General features: G+C 39.9%; 1 protein-coding gene across 2 annotated transcripts; it reads right to left on the bottom strand.

Moving 5' to 3' along the window:
* Nucleotides 1-8,929: 8,929 nt before the first annotated feature.
* Nucleotides 8,930-20,751, bottom strand: LOC117483290 (CD81 antigen-like). Of its 2 annotated transcripts, none has more exons than XM_034131559.1 (9): nt 20,544-20,751; nt 20,233-20,311; nt 18,451-18,553; nt 18,263-18,360; nt 12,756-12,830; nt 12,563-12,664; nt 11,895-11,990; nt 10,357-10,440; nt 8,930-9,316 (listed from the first exon to the last, which is right to left on the bottom strand). In XM_034131559.1, exons 2-9 carry the CDS (start codon nt 20,296-20,298, stop codon nt 9,164-9,166), a joined length of 777 nt encoding a protein of 258 aa, XP_033987450.1. In that variant the 5' UTR covers nt 20,299-20,311; nt 20,544-20,751; the 3' UTR covers nt 8,930-9,163. The 2 variants fall into 2 exon arrangements, with proteins under 2 accessions (XP_033987450.1, XP_033987451.1); XM_034131560.1 differs by having other exon boundaries at nt 8,930-10,137; nt 20,544-20,749.

Raw genomic sequence — 20,751 nt, forward strand, 5'->3', positions numbered from 1 at the left:
GGTCTTTTTGGACCCGGTGAGGTGGTTTTCTTGAAGTATCTTTGTAATTACATTTTTTTATCATTTCATATTCAAGCTATTCCTCAAAAAACATGTTTTGGATATCATGCCATTCTAATTTTAAATTAAAATTTTATACATTTTAAGAAATTGTAGTTTTTGTATTACTACCTCAAGCTTCCATAAGTGGGTCTTTTTGGACCCGGTGAGGTGGTATTCTTGAAGTATCTTTGTAATTAAAAAAATGTATCATTTCATATTCCAGCTATTCCTCAAAAAAGATGTTTTGGATATCATGCCATTCACATTTTTAATTTACATTTTAAGAAATTGTAGTTTTTGTATTAGTACCCCAAGCTTCCATAAGTGGGTCAAAACTGACCCGCATGCATTTTCTATGGAATCCTATGGGAAAACGTTTTTTTTCAAAATGTAAAAGAAATTTCTAAAATTATAAATAGTGAAAAATTAAATATAAAATATTTCTAGTGTGAACCAAAATATAATACTCAATATTATACAAGAGATTTTTCTTAACCAAAATGACAAAAATTGCATAAAAACACATATTATTCTAATACGGGTCCTTTTAGACCCACTTATGGAAGAGTGTAGGGTCCAGTCACTCGTGCATCTAAGGGTTAACATTGCCACTTTTCCCATGTTGCTACTGTACACACTTCCCCCATCCAACCACTATAAAATATATACTTACTACACAAGTCTACTGGGAAAACAACAACATCAAAAGAAAAAAACGGGCAACCATTGAGCGTGAAATGATCATAATGTATGTTGTGGATTTACTGGGTTATTGTTCAACAACCAGAAACGTATCACATGACTTCTCCAGCTGCTCAAAATGCTTTCAAAACTCATTTGTTGAAATCTCTTTCTGACCACAAGTGCATTTAGAAAGTAACGACCATCCCAACTTTCTCTCATGACTCCATCACTATCTCAAGCTCAGTCTCCCTTCTTTACTTAAAGAGTCCTCTCCTGCTCCTTTTCAGGTGTACTGTATATCAGTATGTAGTGTCTCTACTTTAAAGAGTCCCCTCCTGCTGATGTTCAGGTGTATATCAGTATGTAGTGTCTCTACTTTAAAGAGTCCTCTCCTGCTGATGTTCAGGTGTATATCAGTGTGTAGTGTCTCTACTTTAAAGAGTCCTCTCCTGCTGATGTTCAGGTGTATATCAGTATGTAGTGTCTCTACTTTAAAGCTCCCATGTCATGCTTTTCCGGTTATTACCCGTCCCCTTGTGTGTTATGAAGGTTTTTATGCATGTAAACGGTGTGCAGAGTCAAAACCCTCAAAGTACACCCTGTAGCGAGTAAAACTCTAACACAGAAAATACCTCCCCAAAACGCCTCGTTGGAGATACGTCACTGCCCATTTGATTCTTCCGGGTACCGCATGATGTCATGCGGTACCCGGAACGAAATGGACCAATCCCGAAGAGCTATGGCCACACCAGCAGCGGCGTGTTCCTCCTCCAGAGGTTCGAAGAACCGGCATTTCACAGACGAAAGCTTCCAAAACATTGCCCAGTTTGAGGCCGGATATGCACAGCTTGTTTGGACCGTTTGGAGCAGGGGAAGATCTGGGTATACAACCTGTAAGTTTGCATTGTTATTTGTGTATTTATCAAACAAGACTGTTTAAATGTGTAAACTGTGTTGGACTGCTAAGCCATTGACACAGTGCTAACTGTGCTAACTAAGTTGCTAGAGTTTCCATATATCAACTCTAATATCAGCAGATGGCCTTGCATACATGTATCTCATAGCAGGAGAATGTCTGCATTCACACACAAAATACCTATTGACAGTATACTCCGGGTGATTTGCCGGTCAGTCGCGAAACGTAATTACATTATAGCTGGCGTAGCGATCTAACACACGGAGCTAGAGCTAGTTTTGGTCAGAAAAACATTTTTGTGATGCTACGTTGCTAGCGTTTAAATATATCAACTACAATGTCAGCAGATGGCCTTACATGTTTGTCATGGCAGGAGAATGTCTGCAGTCACACACACGGAATACTCATACAGTATACTGTACTGTGATTTACCGTACATTGTGACCGTACATATACTGCATGTAGCTAACGAGGCTAGCTGTATGCTAGCGCAAAACAATGTATTCATGCAAGTTACATTGTATGGTAGCAGAATACCCGTATACGATTGCAATTATAAACACGTTATTGCTAGCCTAATATGAACCACTAGCTTTTGTTCATAGTAGTTTTATTACACTGCATTATAGTTGCCTTTCCTCCAAGCTAACGTTCATATCGTGTTAGCTACCAAGGTAAACAAAGCTAGGTTAGCATATTAGCAGGCAAGCTGTTCATTACACAACTACTACTAACGAATCTAAAACAACTAAGTTTCTCTAATATTTTGTGATTTGCATTTGATTTCGTCCAGCCAGATCCTGGCGGACAATCCATGACGGGGAAGGGATTCTACTACTACTGAGGGTGCTAAAAGGCACCGCACCGACTGTGCGCAGGCAAGATGCGAGGAGGAGGAATGAATGATATACCGTGTGTATATATGTATATTTATGTTCATTTTGTACATTTCTAAAAATAAAGTTTAATGGAAATACTTAGTAGGCCTATCCTTTCTTCCCTGAATTCATATATAGCAAACCATGATTTGATTTCTCATCAAACAGTAGTAGTTTATAACGGGTAAAAATAACTTACTCTTTGTTATGAGAGTAGCTCGTAGGCCACAACGGAAAGACAAGGAGACATACACGAGTTTACAAAACCACGGCACATTTATTGTGGTAAATGCAAAGATAGGTGGTTGAGAGGATCGCAGAGTTAGTCTTCCTGCAGCCGCTTTGGAGAGAGACTGTGTCCGGAGGTGTCCGTGATCGTGCTGATTAGCCTCTTCAGCTCCACCCCATCGTAAGACAAAGGCCCTGGGGCCGTCACACTCTTCTATAACAACAGTTAAAAATATATATGTATATAAAATATACCGCTGTACCGACGCCATGATAAGACTGATGTTACGCTGAGAGCAGCCGGGAAAAGCACTGACATGGGCGCAGCCTCTCTGGTGGTTGACTAATCAGAACGAGTGGCCGAGCTGACCAATCGGAGCACACTAGGCTCACAGGGAGGGGGGGGCAAGAGCTCCAACGAGTCGTTTAGTGGAGAAAGTGAATACTGCTGAATACACATGCTTGACAGAGATGCTGTATGCGAAACCAATGTGAGTTTGGAAAATTGCACAGTATAAATCTATTTTAGTATACCTCAACAATGTAATTATGATCAGTGGAAATGGCCATGACATGGGCCCTTTAAAGAGTTCTCTCCTGCTGATGTTCAGGTGTATATCAGTATGTAGTGTCTCTACTTTAAAGAGTCCTCTCCTGCTGATGTTCAGGTGTATATCAGTATGTAGTGTCTCTACTTTAAAGAGTCCTCTCCTGCTGATGTTCAGGTGTATATCAGTATGTAGTGTCTCTACTTTAAAGAGTCCTCTCCTGCTGATGTTCAGGTGTATATCAGTGTGTAGTGTCTCTACTTTAAAGAGTCCTCTCCTGCTGATGTTCAGGTGTATATCAGTATGTAGTGTCTCTACTTTAAAGAGTTCTCTCCTGCTGATGTTCAGGTGTATATCAGTATGTAGTGTCTCTACTTTAAAGAGTCCTCTCCTGCTGATGTTCAGGTGTATATAAGTATGTAGTGTCTCTACTTTAAAGAGTCCTCTCCTGCTGATGTTCAGGTGTATATCAGTATGTAGTGTCTCTACTTTAAAGAGTCCTCTCCTGCTGATGTTCAAGTGTATATCAGTATTTAGTGTCTCTACTTTAAAGAGTCCTCTCCTGCTGATGTTCAGGTGTATATCAGTATGTAGTGTCTCTACTTTAAAGAGTCCTCTCCTGCTGATGTTCAGGTGTATATCAGTATGTAGTGTCTCTACTTTAAAGAGTCCTCTCCTGCTGATGTTCAGCTGTATATCAGTATGTAGTGTCTCTACTTTAAAGAGTCCTCTCCTGCTGATGTTCAGGTGTATATAATATCAGTATTTAGTGTCTCTACTTTAAAGAGTCCTCTCCTGCTGATGTTCAGGTGTACATCAGTATGTAGTGTCTCTACTTTAAAGAGTCCTCTCCTGCTCCTTTTCAGGTGCATATAATATCAGTATTTAGTGTCTCTACTTTAAAGAGTCCTCTCCTGCTGATGTTCAGGTGTATATCAGTATGTAGTGTCTCTACTTTAAAGAGTCCTCTCCTGCTGATGTTCAGGTGTACATCAGTATGTAGTGTCTCTACTTTAAAGAGTCCTCTCCTGTTCCTTTTCAGGTGCATATAATATCAGTATTTAGTGTCTCTACTTTAAAGAGTCCTCTCCTGCTGATGTTCAGGTGTATATCAGTATGTAGTGTCTCTACTTTAAAGAGTCCTCTCCTGCTGATGTTCAGGTGTATATCAGTATGTAGTGTCTCTACTTTAAAGAGTCCTCTCCTGCTGATGTTCAAGTGTATATCAGTATTTAGTGTCTCTACTTTAAAGAGTCCTCTCCTGCTGATGTTCAGGTGTATATCAGTATGTAGTGTCTCTACTTTAAAGAGTCCTCTCCTGCTGATGTTCAGGTGTATATCAGTATGTAGTGTCTCTACTTTAAAGAGTCCTCTCCTGCTGATGTTCAGGTGTATATCAGTATGTAGTGTCTCTACTTTAAAGAGTCCTCTCCTGCTGATGTTCAGGTGTATATAATATCAGTATTTAGTGTCTCTACTTTAAAGAGTCCTCTCCTGCTGATGTTCAGGTGTACATCAGTATGTAGTGTCTCTACTTTAAAGAGTCCTCTCCTGCTCCTTTTCAGGTGCATATAATATCAGTATTTAGTGTCTCTACTTTAAAGAGTCCTCTCCTGCTGATGTTCAGGTGTATATCAGTATGTAGTGTCTCTACTTTAAAGAGTCCTCTCCTGCTGATGTTCAGGTGTACATCAGTATGTAGTGTCTCTACTTTAAAGAGTCCTCTCCTGCTCCTTTTCAGGTGCATATAATATCAGTATTTAGTGTCTCTACTTGAAAGAGTCCTCTCCTGCTGATGTTCAGGTGTATATCAGTATGTAGTGTCTCTACTTTAAAGAGTCCTCTCCTGCTGATGTTCAGGTGTATATCAGTATGTAGTGTCTCTACTTTAAAGAGTCCTCTCCTGCTGATGTTCAGGTGTATATCAGTATGTAGTGTCTCTACTTTAAAGAGTCCTCTCCTGCTGATGTTCAGGTGTATATAATATCAGTATTTAGTGTCTCTACTTTAAAGAGTCCTCTCCTGCTGATGTTCAGGTGTACATCAGTATGTAGTGTCTCTACTTTAAAGAGTCCTCTCCTGCTGATGTTCAGGTGTATATCAGTATGTAGTGTCTCTACTTTAAAGAGTCCTCTCCTGCTGATGTTCAGGTGTATATCAGTATGTAGTGCATCTACTTTAAAGAGTCCTCTCCTGCTGATGTTCAGGTGTATATCAGTATGTAGTGTCTCTACTTTAAAGAGTCCTCTCCTGCTGATGTTCAGGTGTATATCAGTATGTAGTGTCTCTACTTTAAAGAGTCCTCTCCTGATGATGTTCAGGTGTATATCAGTATGTAGTGTCTCTACTGGGACATGTCTCCATGCTTTAATGTTCAAAAAGCTCTTTATTTTTCTCATACTGCCTGTGCTGCAGCACCTCTTTTCACCCTCTGTCTGAAACCAGAGCCCAGTCTGCTCTGATTGGTTAGCTGGCCAGCTCTGTTGTGATTGGTCAACCTCTTAGAGATGTCCCGCCCCTTAGCCTATCATGTACAATGTGTTGCAGCGATAACCAATAGAAGCTTGAGTGTTACATAGTGATGTCACTTGTTTCTTATCTGTGTCTGCTTGCATTCCCATTACCCAATTAAGTAATTATGTTTCACTTAGTATTGCATCATTCGAAAGGGCTTTACAAACATGCCTTTCTAAAGCACAATTCAAGACTATAGAAAAATCAAATATGTGATAACCAACGAATATATGTGGTGTCACAAACGAGCTGAGAACCAAAATGCAACATACGGGAAACCAGGGATAGTTGGTAACCAGCTTTATTAAAGGCAATAAGCTGGTAGGAGACGAAACGGCAGATAGTAGGCAAAGGGCTGGTCGGGGACAGGCGAGGGTTCCAGGAGAAAGCAAGACGGGAGTCGCAGGTACAGACCGGGTCAGGGAGCAGGCGAGGCAGAATAGTCCGGGTACAGGCAGGGTCAGGAATCAGGCGAGGCAGGCTGGTCAGGGACAGGCAGGGTTGAAACCGGGAGAGCAATCTGGAAGGTAATGCGGGAAAGACTGGCATGCTGCAAAGTACGATCTGGCACTGAGGTGAAAGTGAAGTGGGCCTATATACTAATGGAGCTGATGGGTGTAACAGAGTGAGAGAGAGAGACAGGATGTGACTACCAGGTGACTAAGGAATGTAAATGCAGAAAATAGGCGAGTGAGAAAGCAGACTGTGACATGTGGACTCGTTTATCACGACACTAACTTGTGTTTTTCCCTCAAAGGTCCTGACAGTGACATGTGAGAATTGAAATAAACATTTTTACACACCTGCACTCTGGTTTTGTTTCATGGAAATAACAGAAACACAAGTCTTGATGAAGAAAAGGGGAAAAGCCCCGAATGGAATATTTATTAGAAAACGTATAGTGTAAAAACTACAGGGCAAAGACAAAGAGAAGGACAAGAAATACTGAACAAGACACTTGATGCATTTGATCACAACAATTAGATTGCAAGAGCATGAAGGAATACAAATGTGAATATTGTGGTGGAAAAATGAAAGTGATCATGTGTTGACTGTGCTGAGATACAGGTTGGAGTGCTGTAATGTATTAACTCGAGCAGCTGCGTGATGGAGTACTTTAGCATCATATGGTGTTGTGCAAAATGATGCACCCCCGCCGTGAAATGCACCCCTTGTCACGGGAACGCGCATTTGAAAATTAAACGTATAGTCCGCTATTCGATTTTTTGTGATTTTAGGGGTTTTTTTATGGTAATTTTCAGTCGTTTAGTGGTAGCTCATGTCTTGACTCTTGTGGTTAAACTTTTCGCTCCGTATTTTGATGGTTGAGTTGTCGAATCCTGGATTTTGCATTCATTCGTCACTTCTTTTTCAGTAAAATTTGTATTTAATATATGTTTTTATTTAATTGTGACGTCCTGTCTGTATACTTGTGCTTTAAAATGTATTGTCTAATTTTACATATTTGTCATATAATAATTTAAATATATGTTTACAAATGTTACATAGTCTTTGTCAACATCTTTTGCATTATAAAGATGACTCTTTTACCTTGTTGTGCTAATTATTCAGGTCTAAATGAGCTAATGGATTTTTACATCAAGTGCTTGAGGGTCAGGAGGACAGATGCAGAGTTGGTAGCTGTTTGTGTTTGCCACCGACCTGCCCAGGGACGTGCACAGACATTTTGGGGGGGCAGGAGCTCAAGTGAGAAAAAGGGCACTTCCCATAATAATTTATAAAAGACTTACGGACACATTTATTTTAATACCCTCACACTCACGCAATTGTTTAATACTCAACATAATTCAACTAACACTACGCACAAGAGCAGACAACAATCAGAATTATGAAGTTACTGTTTAAGGACATTACAGGCAAAAATATCGTTTTTTCATGTACTTGTACATTTTGGTCTATTTTGCTTCAATGTTTTCTTTCACTAATGGAAAGAAAACTTCCAAAAAACACATATAAATGGTGTTCGTTTTACTACCTGTCTGAATTCATCTATAGATTTTAAGCTAATCTGCATTTAAACATAACATTTCAGGGGAAAATACTGACTTGACTATCTGGGGAAGTTGTGAGGTGATATGTATTTTTTTTTTTTTTATCCTTTTCTCCTGCAATGCCTTGGTAACTGCATGCAAATTGGCGCAATTTGATTAGGCTATATGTAACGTCTAATTTGCATATCAATGTGGCGATTGTGATGACGTTATTAGATACACATTTTACTGTATTCACCTGTAGTGTCTCCCCTTAAGTACAGTACATTAGCCTACGCCCATGAGCTAACTTATCCATTAGCCACCTATCATGCAAAATGCACTTTTGTACGTCTTTTATACATGAATATGTGTCCCCGGTGTTCCAGGGAACTCACCAAGTGTCAGAAAACACAACCCTCTCTATTTTCCTCCATACCCAAATCTCTAAAAAAGGGGCTGCAACGGATCTGATAAAAACTGATCCAGATTTGAACACTGTCCTGACGTCAGGACGGTGGCGCTACAGCTATTGGGCCAACTCCACCAATCAGGAGGAGACAACCACGGCATTGCCGTTCGAAAGCGCTGGAGACGTTGTAGTACATATGCCAGGCCTCTAGATGGTGCTGTTCTCACTGAATCAACCCTTGCTAAAACAGATCTAAAAAATGTCAAATTGAGCAAAATGAGGCATGGCTAAAATGCATGATCTGTTTGGTATTTTGAAAAAAAAAAAAAGTATAAATATGCCTTATATAGGTATGGTCCTACACTATATTATTCAAATATAGCATGATAGGTCCACTTTAACTATTTGGTTTTTGGCTTTTGGCTAAGCTCTGTAAACTAGAGGCACTGGCAGTTTAGTCATTTGTTCATCACCACTCACCTTCAAACAAGCCAAGAAAAGCCGGCATAACATGGGACTGTGAGGTTGGAGGTGCTGCTACCTGTCTGTCTGAGGTGACTGCCGATGACTGTCCGCACCGCTGTGTGCGAAACGTGGAGGGTGGGAGGGTAGAGAGAGCATCGGAACTTGACAGTCTAATCTCCCGACCTGATATATATATTTTTTATTCAATCAATATATATTTTTTGGAAAGGGACACTGTGCGCAAACAGCAGTAGATATATATTCATTTATTAAAAATAAATATTTAAAAAAATAACTTTCTCTGGAGGAAGAAAAAGGGCAGGGGCTAAAGCCCACTTCGATGTCTATGTGTACACGTCCCTGGACCTGCCGACCAGAGATGGGGAAAGAGCCAGAAACACAGAAAGATCCACAGCATGGCAGATGATCGAGCTGGGAGGAGAAGTAGACAGCAGCTAACGTTAGTAGCCACTCGTAGCTTAACGTTAGTAGCTCGTCCAGCCGACGAGGGATTTGCAGGACAAAATTGGTTGGAGGGTTTGATAACTTCCTGTTGGAGGGTTGTATCGCGCAGTGATCTCCTGCTGCTCTCTCTTGGTCAGTGTCAGGAAGACAATGCTGCAGACCAGGGCAACAACCTGTCATTCAGACACAAAGGGAGGAGGGGAGGTGAAGAGGAGGGATGGGAATAAGAGCCAGGCTTCCTCACCCGGGTCACACCAGCCACAGAAGGAGTTTTGATGTAAGACAGGTACCAGCCCAGGCTAGCAATTAGCATGCAGCCACACAAAGAGACTTGTGTGGAAGGCAAAATGATATGAGAGATATGAAGACACTTTAAGGAAAAATCCAACCCTGGATATATGTATTTTTTGACCATAGATAAACATGCTTAAAAACTAATTAAGGTTCTTAAATATGTGCAGTATTTAAATAATAACACATTTAAAAAAAATGTATTGAAAAATAATTGCTCTTTTGCTTAAATATTTCTCATTCCCCTTCTTTAGTAGTGCTTGGAAAATATTTGCAGATAAGCATTTTTCCATTATCTAATGGAATAAAAACGTAAAACAACATAAAAGATCCAATAACTTAAGTGCCGTTATATTTGTGCCTTTAAGGGTGGATTTTTCCTTTAAAGGGAGCTGAAGAGACCCCACAGCACAGAAGAGATGAACATGAAGTAATGTGAATGTGAAAATAAACCCAGATCTGTATCCTCTATGCCCGAGCATTGTGGTAAAAGTGCTCTCTAAGTTATAACTATGGGGATGTTGGCCACAGTCAGAGGTGTGAAGACCACCGGCTTCTGTTCGGGGTACGAGTAGGAAATGGAGGTGGAGGTGGGGATATATTCAAGCTGAGATGGTGGAGGCTAAGTCAGGATGGTGTACTGAGGAGAGGATGGGGTCTTGAGCTTTTTAGCAAGGATTGAGCTGCAAATCAAAGCCAGGAGCTTTTGGGAAGCAGTGATGAAGAGAGTGAAAAAAGGTTAGGGAAATATTAGTTTGAATCAAGACAGGGGGAGGAGTTTTTTTTAAAAGAGAGAAAGGAGGTCATAGGGTTAGACCACAAGTAATAACTTTATGAACAATGAGAGATGACAAAATGAAGCATGTTGAAAGTGAATGGAGCTGTTTTTTTCAACAAGATATACAAGACTCACTACTCTTACCAAAATAACTCCAGTTCCGACGAACAGGCCCATCACCAGCGGTGCTTTGTTGATGAAGACATCAACAATCACCCCAGGACAAGCCTGTAGCACCAAGAAAAAAGGGAATTATTGTCGGTTTAACACATATAAACCTAGAATGTACTAATTTCTAAAGTTAAAACAGATCTTAACTCAAAATCCTACAACACTGGAGAGATAATTGCTAGCCTGCTAACAGGCTAAAATAGGCTAACTAAGATATTAAATGTGGCAAATAATCTAAGAAAAAGAGGGAAAGAATAGGTTTATTTTTTGTCAGACATGTAATCCCACATGTTATAGTGTTTTTAAAAATCTTACAACACTGAACAGATAAACAAACTTAGTTTCGTAATAGCTAACTGCTAGCATGCTAACAGTTTAAAATAAGCTAGCAACAAAGATACTAAATGTGGTAAATATTCTAAGAGAAGGAGGAAAGGGGTGTTTTTTGTATCCGTTTCAAACACCTACATTGTAAGTGTCTTTTAGTGAACAAATAATAACTCAAAATCAAACGATACTTGAAAGATATACAAACTTTTGTCACAGTTAACTGCTAGCATGCTAACAACGTGGCAAATATTAGAAGGAAAATATGAAAAATAGATGTTAATTTTTGGTCAGTTTACAAACACGTAAACCTACATTGTAATAGTGTTAAATCTGTGTAATCTCACAATGTTAATCGATGGGTTGGATTTGCATTTACGATAAGTAATAAGGGTTTTATACCGTGAGTATATTTTATATATATATTTTTTTTTTCCGCTCAGGGCTAATTCAGAGGCTCAGCGTTAGTCTTGTGTTTTTTTTTGCTAAAAATGTTTCATATCATTAGTTTCTCCCCGTTACATGGATATGAAACATTCATAGTTTATTAAATATTAAGAAGCCCTCAGACGCTGTTTCCTGCAGATGATGCGTTTTTCCCCCCGCCGGCGGGGGGATGGGGTTTAACAGGTTAAGTGAACACATACTAACTAAAAATCCTACACAATACTGGAGGGAATGAGGGATATACAAATGTAGTTTTGTCATAGTTAACTGCTAGCATGCTAACAGGCTAAACTATGTTAGTAAACGTGTCGAATATTATATATTTTTATTTATTTGTCCGTTTCAAATACAGGTTAACCAACATTGTAATACTGTCTTAAGTGAACACATCATAACTCAAATCAAACGATACTGGACGGATATACTAACTTTGTGTTGTCATATTTAATTGCTAACAGGCTAAATCATGATAATAAACGTTGAAATACAAAAAGATAAAAATGAAAGAAGAGGTAAAATGATGTTCGACGAATGAAAAATTGCTTGATTAAGACTTTATTAGTCGACTAGTGATTAATCGACTATTAGGGGGCAGTGAACCCACATTGTAAGTGTCTTTAAAAAATATCGTAACTCAAATTCATACAATACTGGACACATATAAGCTTGGATTTGGCATAGTACATTAGCATGCTGGCTAAAGTATGACAGTAAAATGCTAAGTGGCATTAACTTACATCCATCAAGAAGGGATCTGAAAAGGAGTCTGGGTCGGGACAGGTTTCCTTGGCAAAGTCTAACGACGGTATCCCGGTCTCTCCACAGCAGTGAAGCTACAGAGGAACGAGATGAAGGGAGATTTAAAACACTGACAATTAAATAAATAAGAATCACAACCACATATTTTACATCTCACATTATATAATCAATGTGGAAGTAAATAAAGACATGAGTAATAAGCAAATCTACTCTAATTTAAACACATTTTCAATTATATAAATAAGGCAAAGAATTAAGAGATTTTTTAGAATAAAAACTGACTCCAAAGATATTATTAAATACTCATTTTAGTTATATGTTTGGAGAGTTTTTATTGATAACATATGTTTTTTTGGGGTTATTTATTAGTGAAGTAGCACTTTTAAATTAAATTAAATTATTTTTCAAATCAATTATTTGAAGAAAATGTTGGTTCATTTATGTATTTACACAATTTATTCAATTCGAATCATTTATTTCATGCTGTCTTTTATTTTATATTATATTAAAAACACTCTGGTTCGGTGTAAGGAGTAATTCATGTTGCCATCTCAAGTCTGAAACAATATAAGACAAACAACAATTTTGAATTAAAGTTGTAATCTTCTTCCATTTAACAAATGGAAGAAGGAAATAAAGTGCTTACCAGTTTTTGGATGAATGTGAGAGTGACAGCAAGAACTGGGTCGCTGTTAGCCACACACAGCAAATATATGCTAGAGTAGAAGTTCGCAAAGCTAAATCCACTCTGAAAAATAAAACACAATTTCATGAACATACATAAAGTATTTTCATTTTAAACATTTATTCTTCTCTTGTTTGTTTTCGTTCCATCTTACCTCGACTTTCCTGGAATTAGCAATCACTCCAAAAACAACCACAGCAACTGCCAGGATGGACACCAGGACCAAAAACTACACAGAGAGGAAGCGGAAAGTAAACCCAGCTGATTTCTTGAGAAACTGAAGGATATTTATTAGGGCTGTCAGTCGATTAAAATATTTAATCGCGATTAATCGCATGATTGTCCATAGTTAATCGCGATTAATCGCAAATTAATCGCACATTTTTTATCTGTTCTAAATGTACCTTAGAGGGATATTTTTCTAGTTTTTAATACTCTTATCAACATATGAGTGGACAAATATGCTTTATATGTTTGTTTATTATCATTTGAACAATGACAAATATTCTCATGAATATTAAACACAACAACCTGAACATTACAAATATTCGCCTCAATTCAACCTGGAACCTCTCTCATACAATAATACAATACAGTGTGTGTGTGTGTGTGTGTGTGTGTGTGTGTGTGTGTGTGTGTGTGTGTGTGTGTGAGAGAATGTGGAGACACTGTGATGGATCGTTGGAGCTATGTGCAGCATCAAGGCATATATGCTCGAACGGGAGCTGCCTGGACGCTGCAATCATGTTGCGCGCACTATCCGTGCTGAGTGTGCTGACTTTTCGTACAATGTCCCACTGTCTGGCTACCTGCATAAAGTCAAGTGCTCGGCGCAGTTGTCGGCGAAATGTCGCTCCTCTGTTTTCATTGAAACAGCTCCTTATATCCGTTAGCGCAGCTAGCTAGCATCAGATGCTAACAACAACAACAACAACACGTAAGGTGTGCCTCATTCGCGCCACACTTATGGCGCGTTTCCACTACAGCCCGCAGCCCGGTTTAAGAGGGCTGTGACGTCAGCGGCCCGTCTTTGGTTGCGTTTCCACTTGGCCTAGTACCGGCCGGCGGGTCCTAATTCACAGTTTTTCTGGCCTCATAAAATCGTGGGGCCAGGGCCGAGACAACGAGGCTGAGTCGGGCTGAGTTTGCTAAACTAGAGAAAGCGTCGCTGGCAAGGGGGCAACAACTACAACAAGATGGACATATTTGACCGTGATTTAATTGTAATACACGTTTCAAAATGATGCCGAAGTAACAACATACTGATACCGGTTAGTAAAAACCATGAATTAATGCTTTGTCAAGTCTGCAGACAGACGGCAGGGGAAAAACCTTTTAAAATGCTTGTTTTCTAAATGGAGATTGGCTAAGCTAACGCAGTATATGCCCCGACCGTCCACACTCACAACAACGGCCTATACAGACATAAATAAAGCAGCGACTGTATTCACCATGACACAGGCAGTCTGTGGTTTGTACTTGTTTAACTTTTGTCTAGTTTCTGAACATATATGAGGAGCTGTGAGCTCTGAGTGCTAACAGCTAACGGCTGTGTTGTTTTTCTGGGGTCCTCTGAAGATCACGTCACGGCTCCGCCTACACTGCGTTACTATAGATACTGCCCCAGTTCCTAAACTGTAATGGAAATGCGCCATAAAGTGAGCCAGTCCTAACGAGGCCCAGTTCTCATTTCATCAAATGTCCCTCCTCGACTCCCCTCCTCGACTCCTATCCTCGAGACTTAGTCCCGCCCACAGGAGATGCGAGCGGAGGAGCCGAGGAGGGGAGCGGAGGAGAGAGGAGGGGAAGCAGCAGGCGGTTAGAGAAATGAGAACTCCTCTCCTCTGAGCGGTCATTTTAAAGAGACGCCCATTAATGATGACAGGAGGCACAGCAGCCCTCTGTCTGATGGACAGATGTGTTCATGACGACTTATATATTTACTTTTAATTCATTCACAGTGCGGTATAATGAGACAATAACAGGCTACAGATGCGGACATACACACAGACACAGACACAAACACATATATGTATATATTTATATAAATATATACAATTTCAGAATCAAACAGAGCACTCTCATAATAACGTAACACTATCAGAGACTGGATATATCCCCCCCCCCCCCCCTCTCTGGTCGCTACAATGAGGGAAATAAATGACGGGTCAAAAGTTTTATTTACAAGTATTACAAGTAAGCAGAGGACACCAAACCAACTGAGACCTGTCTGTCCGCTGCATCTACGCACACACTGTACCACACACACCTACACCACACACACGCACCTACAGCTCCTAAAGCATATAATCAGGCTACAGCCGTTGTGTATTTTATTATGTGAAGCACTAAATGGTTTTAGAACAATATCGACTTTGTTTGTAGATATCTACTAAACTAAAGCAAATAAAGAGAGTAGGCCTGTTATACTGAGTGATATGATATATATCAGTGACGTGCAGTCAGTGGAGGCAGGGGAGGCAGAGCCTCAGAGTCAAAATCAGCAAATTTGCCGAGCTCCGCTACGGGAGCGATGACAAGTGAGGCAGGGGCGTGCTCTGCCTCTCGTAAGCCCACAGTAACTTGCTGGAGCGCGGGCACTAATGCAGCGCGGGCACTTATTTTGTGAGCGCGCTCAAGCCATTTACTGTGGGCTGAGTTGAGGCACAGATGAGATCTGCCTCACCTCAGAATGCGTCACCCCACAGAAACTGGCTGGAAAGCGGGCCCTAAGCGCATGTCTGTTACCATCTCACTGTAGGTCACCAATGTAATGTTTGTAGATCCCTTTATTACATTTATCCTCGCCATCCATAGTCTCTAAATAACTTATTTCACGTATATATGATATTTAGGCTCGCTGGTATCAACGGCAATGAAAATGCACCAGGGGAGGCAGCCATAACCTCTGCCGCACTGAAGGGGGCGCACGTGAGCCCACAGGTTCTTGTTGCTACTGTAATTCTACGCAGAGACGGTAGACGTAACAACAAACTAGACTTTTGAAACTACAGGAAGATAAGGAGGACTTTTACAAAAAAGTAATAGAGATTGTTGTCCAGAAGGATAGCATGGACTTCATCTTCAAGTCAAGGTAAGACCACATTTGTAATGAAAATGGGGATTTTGGGTATACTTTTGTTGAACGGTCTGTTTAAAATGAATCGAAGCATCAGACTAAAAAAGCTTTTGAAAATAACCGAATATTTCGATTAAGGTCAAAATATAATATTTGTAAATCTGACTCAGTGCCTCACCAGCCATGAACCTCACCGCACGTCACTGATATATATTATACCAGGGCTGCCAACACTCACGCATTGAGCGTGAGAGTCACGCAATCAACCCATATCTCACGCACTCACGCCACACTTGCCTTTCCTCACGCTAAGTTTTCGTCCAAAATAAATGTATATAAATATAAAAATAAAGTGAAGGAACAGCAAACCGAGCGGTCTACGAAATGAGACGGTCTTCTGGCTTAGTTCAGTAAAGTTGGAACAATATTGGGAGATTCGGATTTCACGGATCAATAACTCATGAGCAAAACGTTATTCAGACACAAATGACGTCTCCTAAGAACCGTGGTAAGGACAACGAACTACAATCACATTTTGATAAAAAAAAGCCAATACGCGCCGTCCTCCGAGCTGGACACGTTACATTGGTCTCTATCCGCAGCCGGAGAAGAAACGAGTGCTCAGGGACCGTCTGCAAAGTGCAACTCCGAAAAAAGAGAATTAAATAATATTCACTATTATACAGTATATTACTACCAAAATCACCACACATCAATAGTCTCCTGGTGGTCATACTACAGCAAGGAGTTTGGAAGAATATGCTTTTGAATAATTTGGGGGAATATTTATAATGTAAATCTTCAATAAATTTGGCATTATCTTGAATAACTTTACTATTATACAGTATATTTCTACCAAACTCACTATTTGCATTGTTGTTGCTGCGCTAACGGATATTAGAAGCTGTTTCTAAAACAAGGAGAGGAGAGCTCTCTCCTGTCAGACTGAGAGAGATAACTACAGCTCAGTGAGGTAAGGGACTCTCTGAGTGTTTAGATAGTTAACTTTAGTCTAGTTATCTCAGTGGGTCTCAAACGGTTTGGTCACCATTTATGAGAATAAATGAAAAACAGTTATGAAATACTATATGACAGTAAAACAAGAATACAGTTTAAAAGGTGAGTGATTTGTAAAATATCCATAAAGAAAAAGAAAATCTGTTTACAGTTCTGTTTCATATGGATGTTGAGAGATGTATCCATAAATTCATTTTGCTCTCAAAGTGCACCAGATTGATGCATTTAACTTCAATATTTAAAAAAAAATCTTCCAGGGGAAGCATGCCCACGGACCCCCCTAGAGGAGGTGAGGACCCCCACTTATAAAATAGCACTTGATTGTAAGAGTAGCGGGTACACTGTGTATGTGCGTATTCCACTGTAGCACCCGGTACATTAATGGGAAACCCTAGTTTGTACATGTTCAATACATTTGTAACACTGTACACATGAACGTTTCTTTTTTCGGTTCACCAAAAATAAAATCTCACTCCAAGCTGAACTCAAATGTTGGCAGCCCTGATTATACACACTGCTCTGCTTTCTGCACGGACCTCACAGCTGTTCTCACTGTAAACATCGCGTCGCGATGAAAGCAGTTAATAAAATAATATCCAGGGGATGCATGCAGAGCTGTCATTGGCTGAGATAAGTCCGGCCGTGCGTCTCGACTCTTTGAAACATCACTGTTGCCGGAAATGCATCCACGAAGGAGCCGTGGAGGACCCATCAGTGTATCCTCGGTTATAGCTCCTCCAGAGAGCCTCCTCGACGCTCGATGCTCGGTCCTCGATGTGCATTTCGAGAAATGAGATGTCCTTCAACATGGCGCGCTAAAATTCATTTCCGGGTCACTACCGGAGGACCGAGGAGTCGAGGAGTCGAGGAGGGACATTTGATGAAATGAGAACGGGCCCGGGCCTGCCGGTGAGCGTGGAAGTGTGGTCTGCAGGCTGAAGACTTTTCTTTTTGTCGCCGCTTTTAATTGAACTATTCACATCTTAAACTGCACTGTAACTTGTATGTATTTTTCTTTTAATGTTTATTTTATTATCTTTTCTTTTTAATGACTGATTTTAAATGCCATTTTCTGAATGTCTTTCATTTTTTGTATAGCACTTTGAATTGCCTTGTGTTGAAAGGTGCTATATAAATAAACTTGCCTTGCCTTGCCACAAGCAGGCGGCAGGAGCGGGGCTGTCAGCATCAGCTTGTAGATGGTATTTTAATCTCAATGCGCTCTGAAACTACGGGGCGGCCGAGGACAAAAAATACACATGCGTTAATCGCGTTAAAATAATTAGTGGCGTTAATTTTTTTTTGCGTTAACGCGTTATTATTAACTTGACAGCCCTAATATTTATACATTCTCCGTTCCTCGCTCGCATGTGGAACTTTCTCAATAGGAAACTGAGAAAATAATGCTCCTTTTCAGGTTGTTATGTTTGCATATTAGACAAAGGAAACAACATATCTAAAAGTGAGTTCTGCACTAGTTACAGTAAGCCAGTTGTGTAAGGCAGGCTTTTGCAATCACATAAAATGGCTGTATACACAGAAGTCACTGTGTTAAGAAGTCTCACCGTTAGCAGGGTGCATCGTTTCTCGTTGCAGGCGCCGTAGACTCCAAACACGACGACGATCAGCATCACCAAGCCCGTGATAATCAGGACAGTCACCGCTTAAAAAAATATATAAAGATCTGTGATTAAATATGTTTCAGACACACAATATGTTTATTCTGGAGAAATCATGCCACATATGTACTGACCCATATTGAATGTACTTGAGAAGTCATCGAATTCATAGAATACTCTGGTGCCATCGCTGAACCTCAGCCACAGGCCCAGACCCAGGAACACAAACCCTACCAGCTGCACAACCACAGAAAAACACAAAGAATTAAAACTGGGTGCACTGATGTAGAGGAGAGAGGAGAGAGGAGAGAGGAGTGTCTCTGGAGGAGCTATAACCGAGGGTAACAGCCAACAGTGATGTTTAAAAGTGGCGTGACGCATGGCTGGACTTATGTTAACGAAGCACAGCTCTGCAAACTGTTCCCGATTATGAGTTATTTAAGATGATCAAATGTGCATCAGACTTTCTGCCCTTTACCGTTTGTTTACTCACTAATCACATCTCCCCTGGATGTTAGGCTATTCTTTTTTTTATACAACTGCTTTCATTGTGACGCAATGTTTACAGTGAAAACAGCTGCTGAGGTCAGTGCAGAAAGCAGAACAGTGTGTATAATATATATCACTCAATAATATATGTAACAGGCCTACATTACACACTTTATTTGTATGCTTTAGTAGATATCTACAAATAAACACTAGATATTTTTCATGAAACCATATAGTGCTTCACATAATAAAATGTACAATGGCTGTAGCCCGATATATATTATATGCTTTAGGAGCTGTGTGTTTTGTACAGTGAGTAGGTGTGTGTTGTAGAGTGTATAGGTGTCTGTTGTAATCGAATGTGCCGCCAGCAGAGGGCGTTGCTGGACTAACAGTCAACAGCCTTGCAAACGTGTGTGTGTGTGTGTGTGTGTGTGTGTGTGTGTGTGTGTGTGTGTGTGTGTGTGTGTGTGTGTGTGTGTGTGTGTGTGTGTGTGTGTTGTGTGTGTGTGTGTGTGTGTGTGTGTGTGTGTGTGTGTGTGTGTGTGTGTGTGTGTGTGTGTGTGTGTGTGTGTGTGTGTGTGTGTGTGTGTGTGTGTGTGTGTGTGTGTTGATGCGAAGAGGTGTCATGTAAAAGTGCAGAATGAAACCAACAGGGACGGAGAGTCACACTAACACCAGTCAAACCACAAAATACTCACAACCACAAGGCAACATGATAGCAGAGAAAAACAAAATAAAACTACTGAGATCTTGTTCTGACTGCTGGGCCCAGCTTCTAGCCAAACCGTGACACAATTAGATCTGAATTGATATGAATAATTGTGCAAAACAGAGAATACCATGCTTAATCGCTATGTTATTTTACATATTACAGCAGTGGAATTCAAAAATGTAAAAAAGTAATTCAACAAATACTTGACTAGGGATATAGATATGAATAAAAAAGATCAATAATCTATTTTTTTATCATTAATATCTTTATTAATACCAATACACTAATGTTTATATTGTGGTTAACACATGTAAACAGTTTTATTGTTATTTTGTGCACAGTTTTTATTTAATTCCTAAATGTGTTATTAATATACAGTTAATTTGTACATAAACCTTCATGTAAAGTATAATTACCCCTCGGGGGAAAATGTTTGGACACCCCTGTTTTAAAATATTTTGTTTTCCTTTCTCCTTCACGTGACCACACAGAGGCGGTGTCATACCTGCTGTCACTACCCGATCTGCCGCCCTGCCCTATCTGCAGTGTGCATGTGTGAGATGGTCCGCCAAACTCCGTACGGCAACCCAACCTCAGAAACACTTACAAACCATTAGTTATTCACAGCGTTAAAACTTGCACAGAACACTATAAAGTAAACAAAAAAGGGAAGAATTAAAATAGGAAGTATCATAATTATTAAACCACTTACTGCAAAGATGAGGTTGAAAATTAACAGCGTGTATTTGCAGAGGAGGCCACATCTGTCCAGAGCCATGATGCTTATTTTACTGTAAATACAAGAAACCCACATTATTTCCTCACTTATGCATATATTTTCTAATGCAAGCTTCTACCTATATAACAAACACACAATACATACAAATAACAACCATTTAGTGTTACATTTTACGTCTAGATGCCATATTACGTTTTAACACGTTTAAATCATTACAACAGCGTTTTATCTTGTTAATATATCAAAGTAATGCAGCCAAATGAGCTTTAAAATGTTATAAATACCTGGATATCTTTTGACGACTTTAATCCTTGCTACAGAAAACACAACAGGATTAACACAGGAGACGCAGGGTGCTTTTAATTAATACCCCAACGTGCGTCATGTTCCGCCCCTTCTCATTCGATTGGATGAAAGGATTGACGGACATGAGAGACAACCTATAAGCAGGCGGTGGCGTACAAAGTAGGCGGGGCTATATGAACATGACGG

The sequence above is a fragment of the Trematomus bernacchii genome, unplaced genomic scaffold (genome assembly GCF_902827165.1).
Source record: "Trematomus bernacchii unplaced genomic scaffold, fTreBer1.1, whole genome shotgun sequence".
NCBI lineage: Eukaryota > Metazoa > Chordata > Actinopteri > Perciformes > Nototheniidae > Trematomus > Trematomus bernacchii.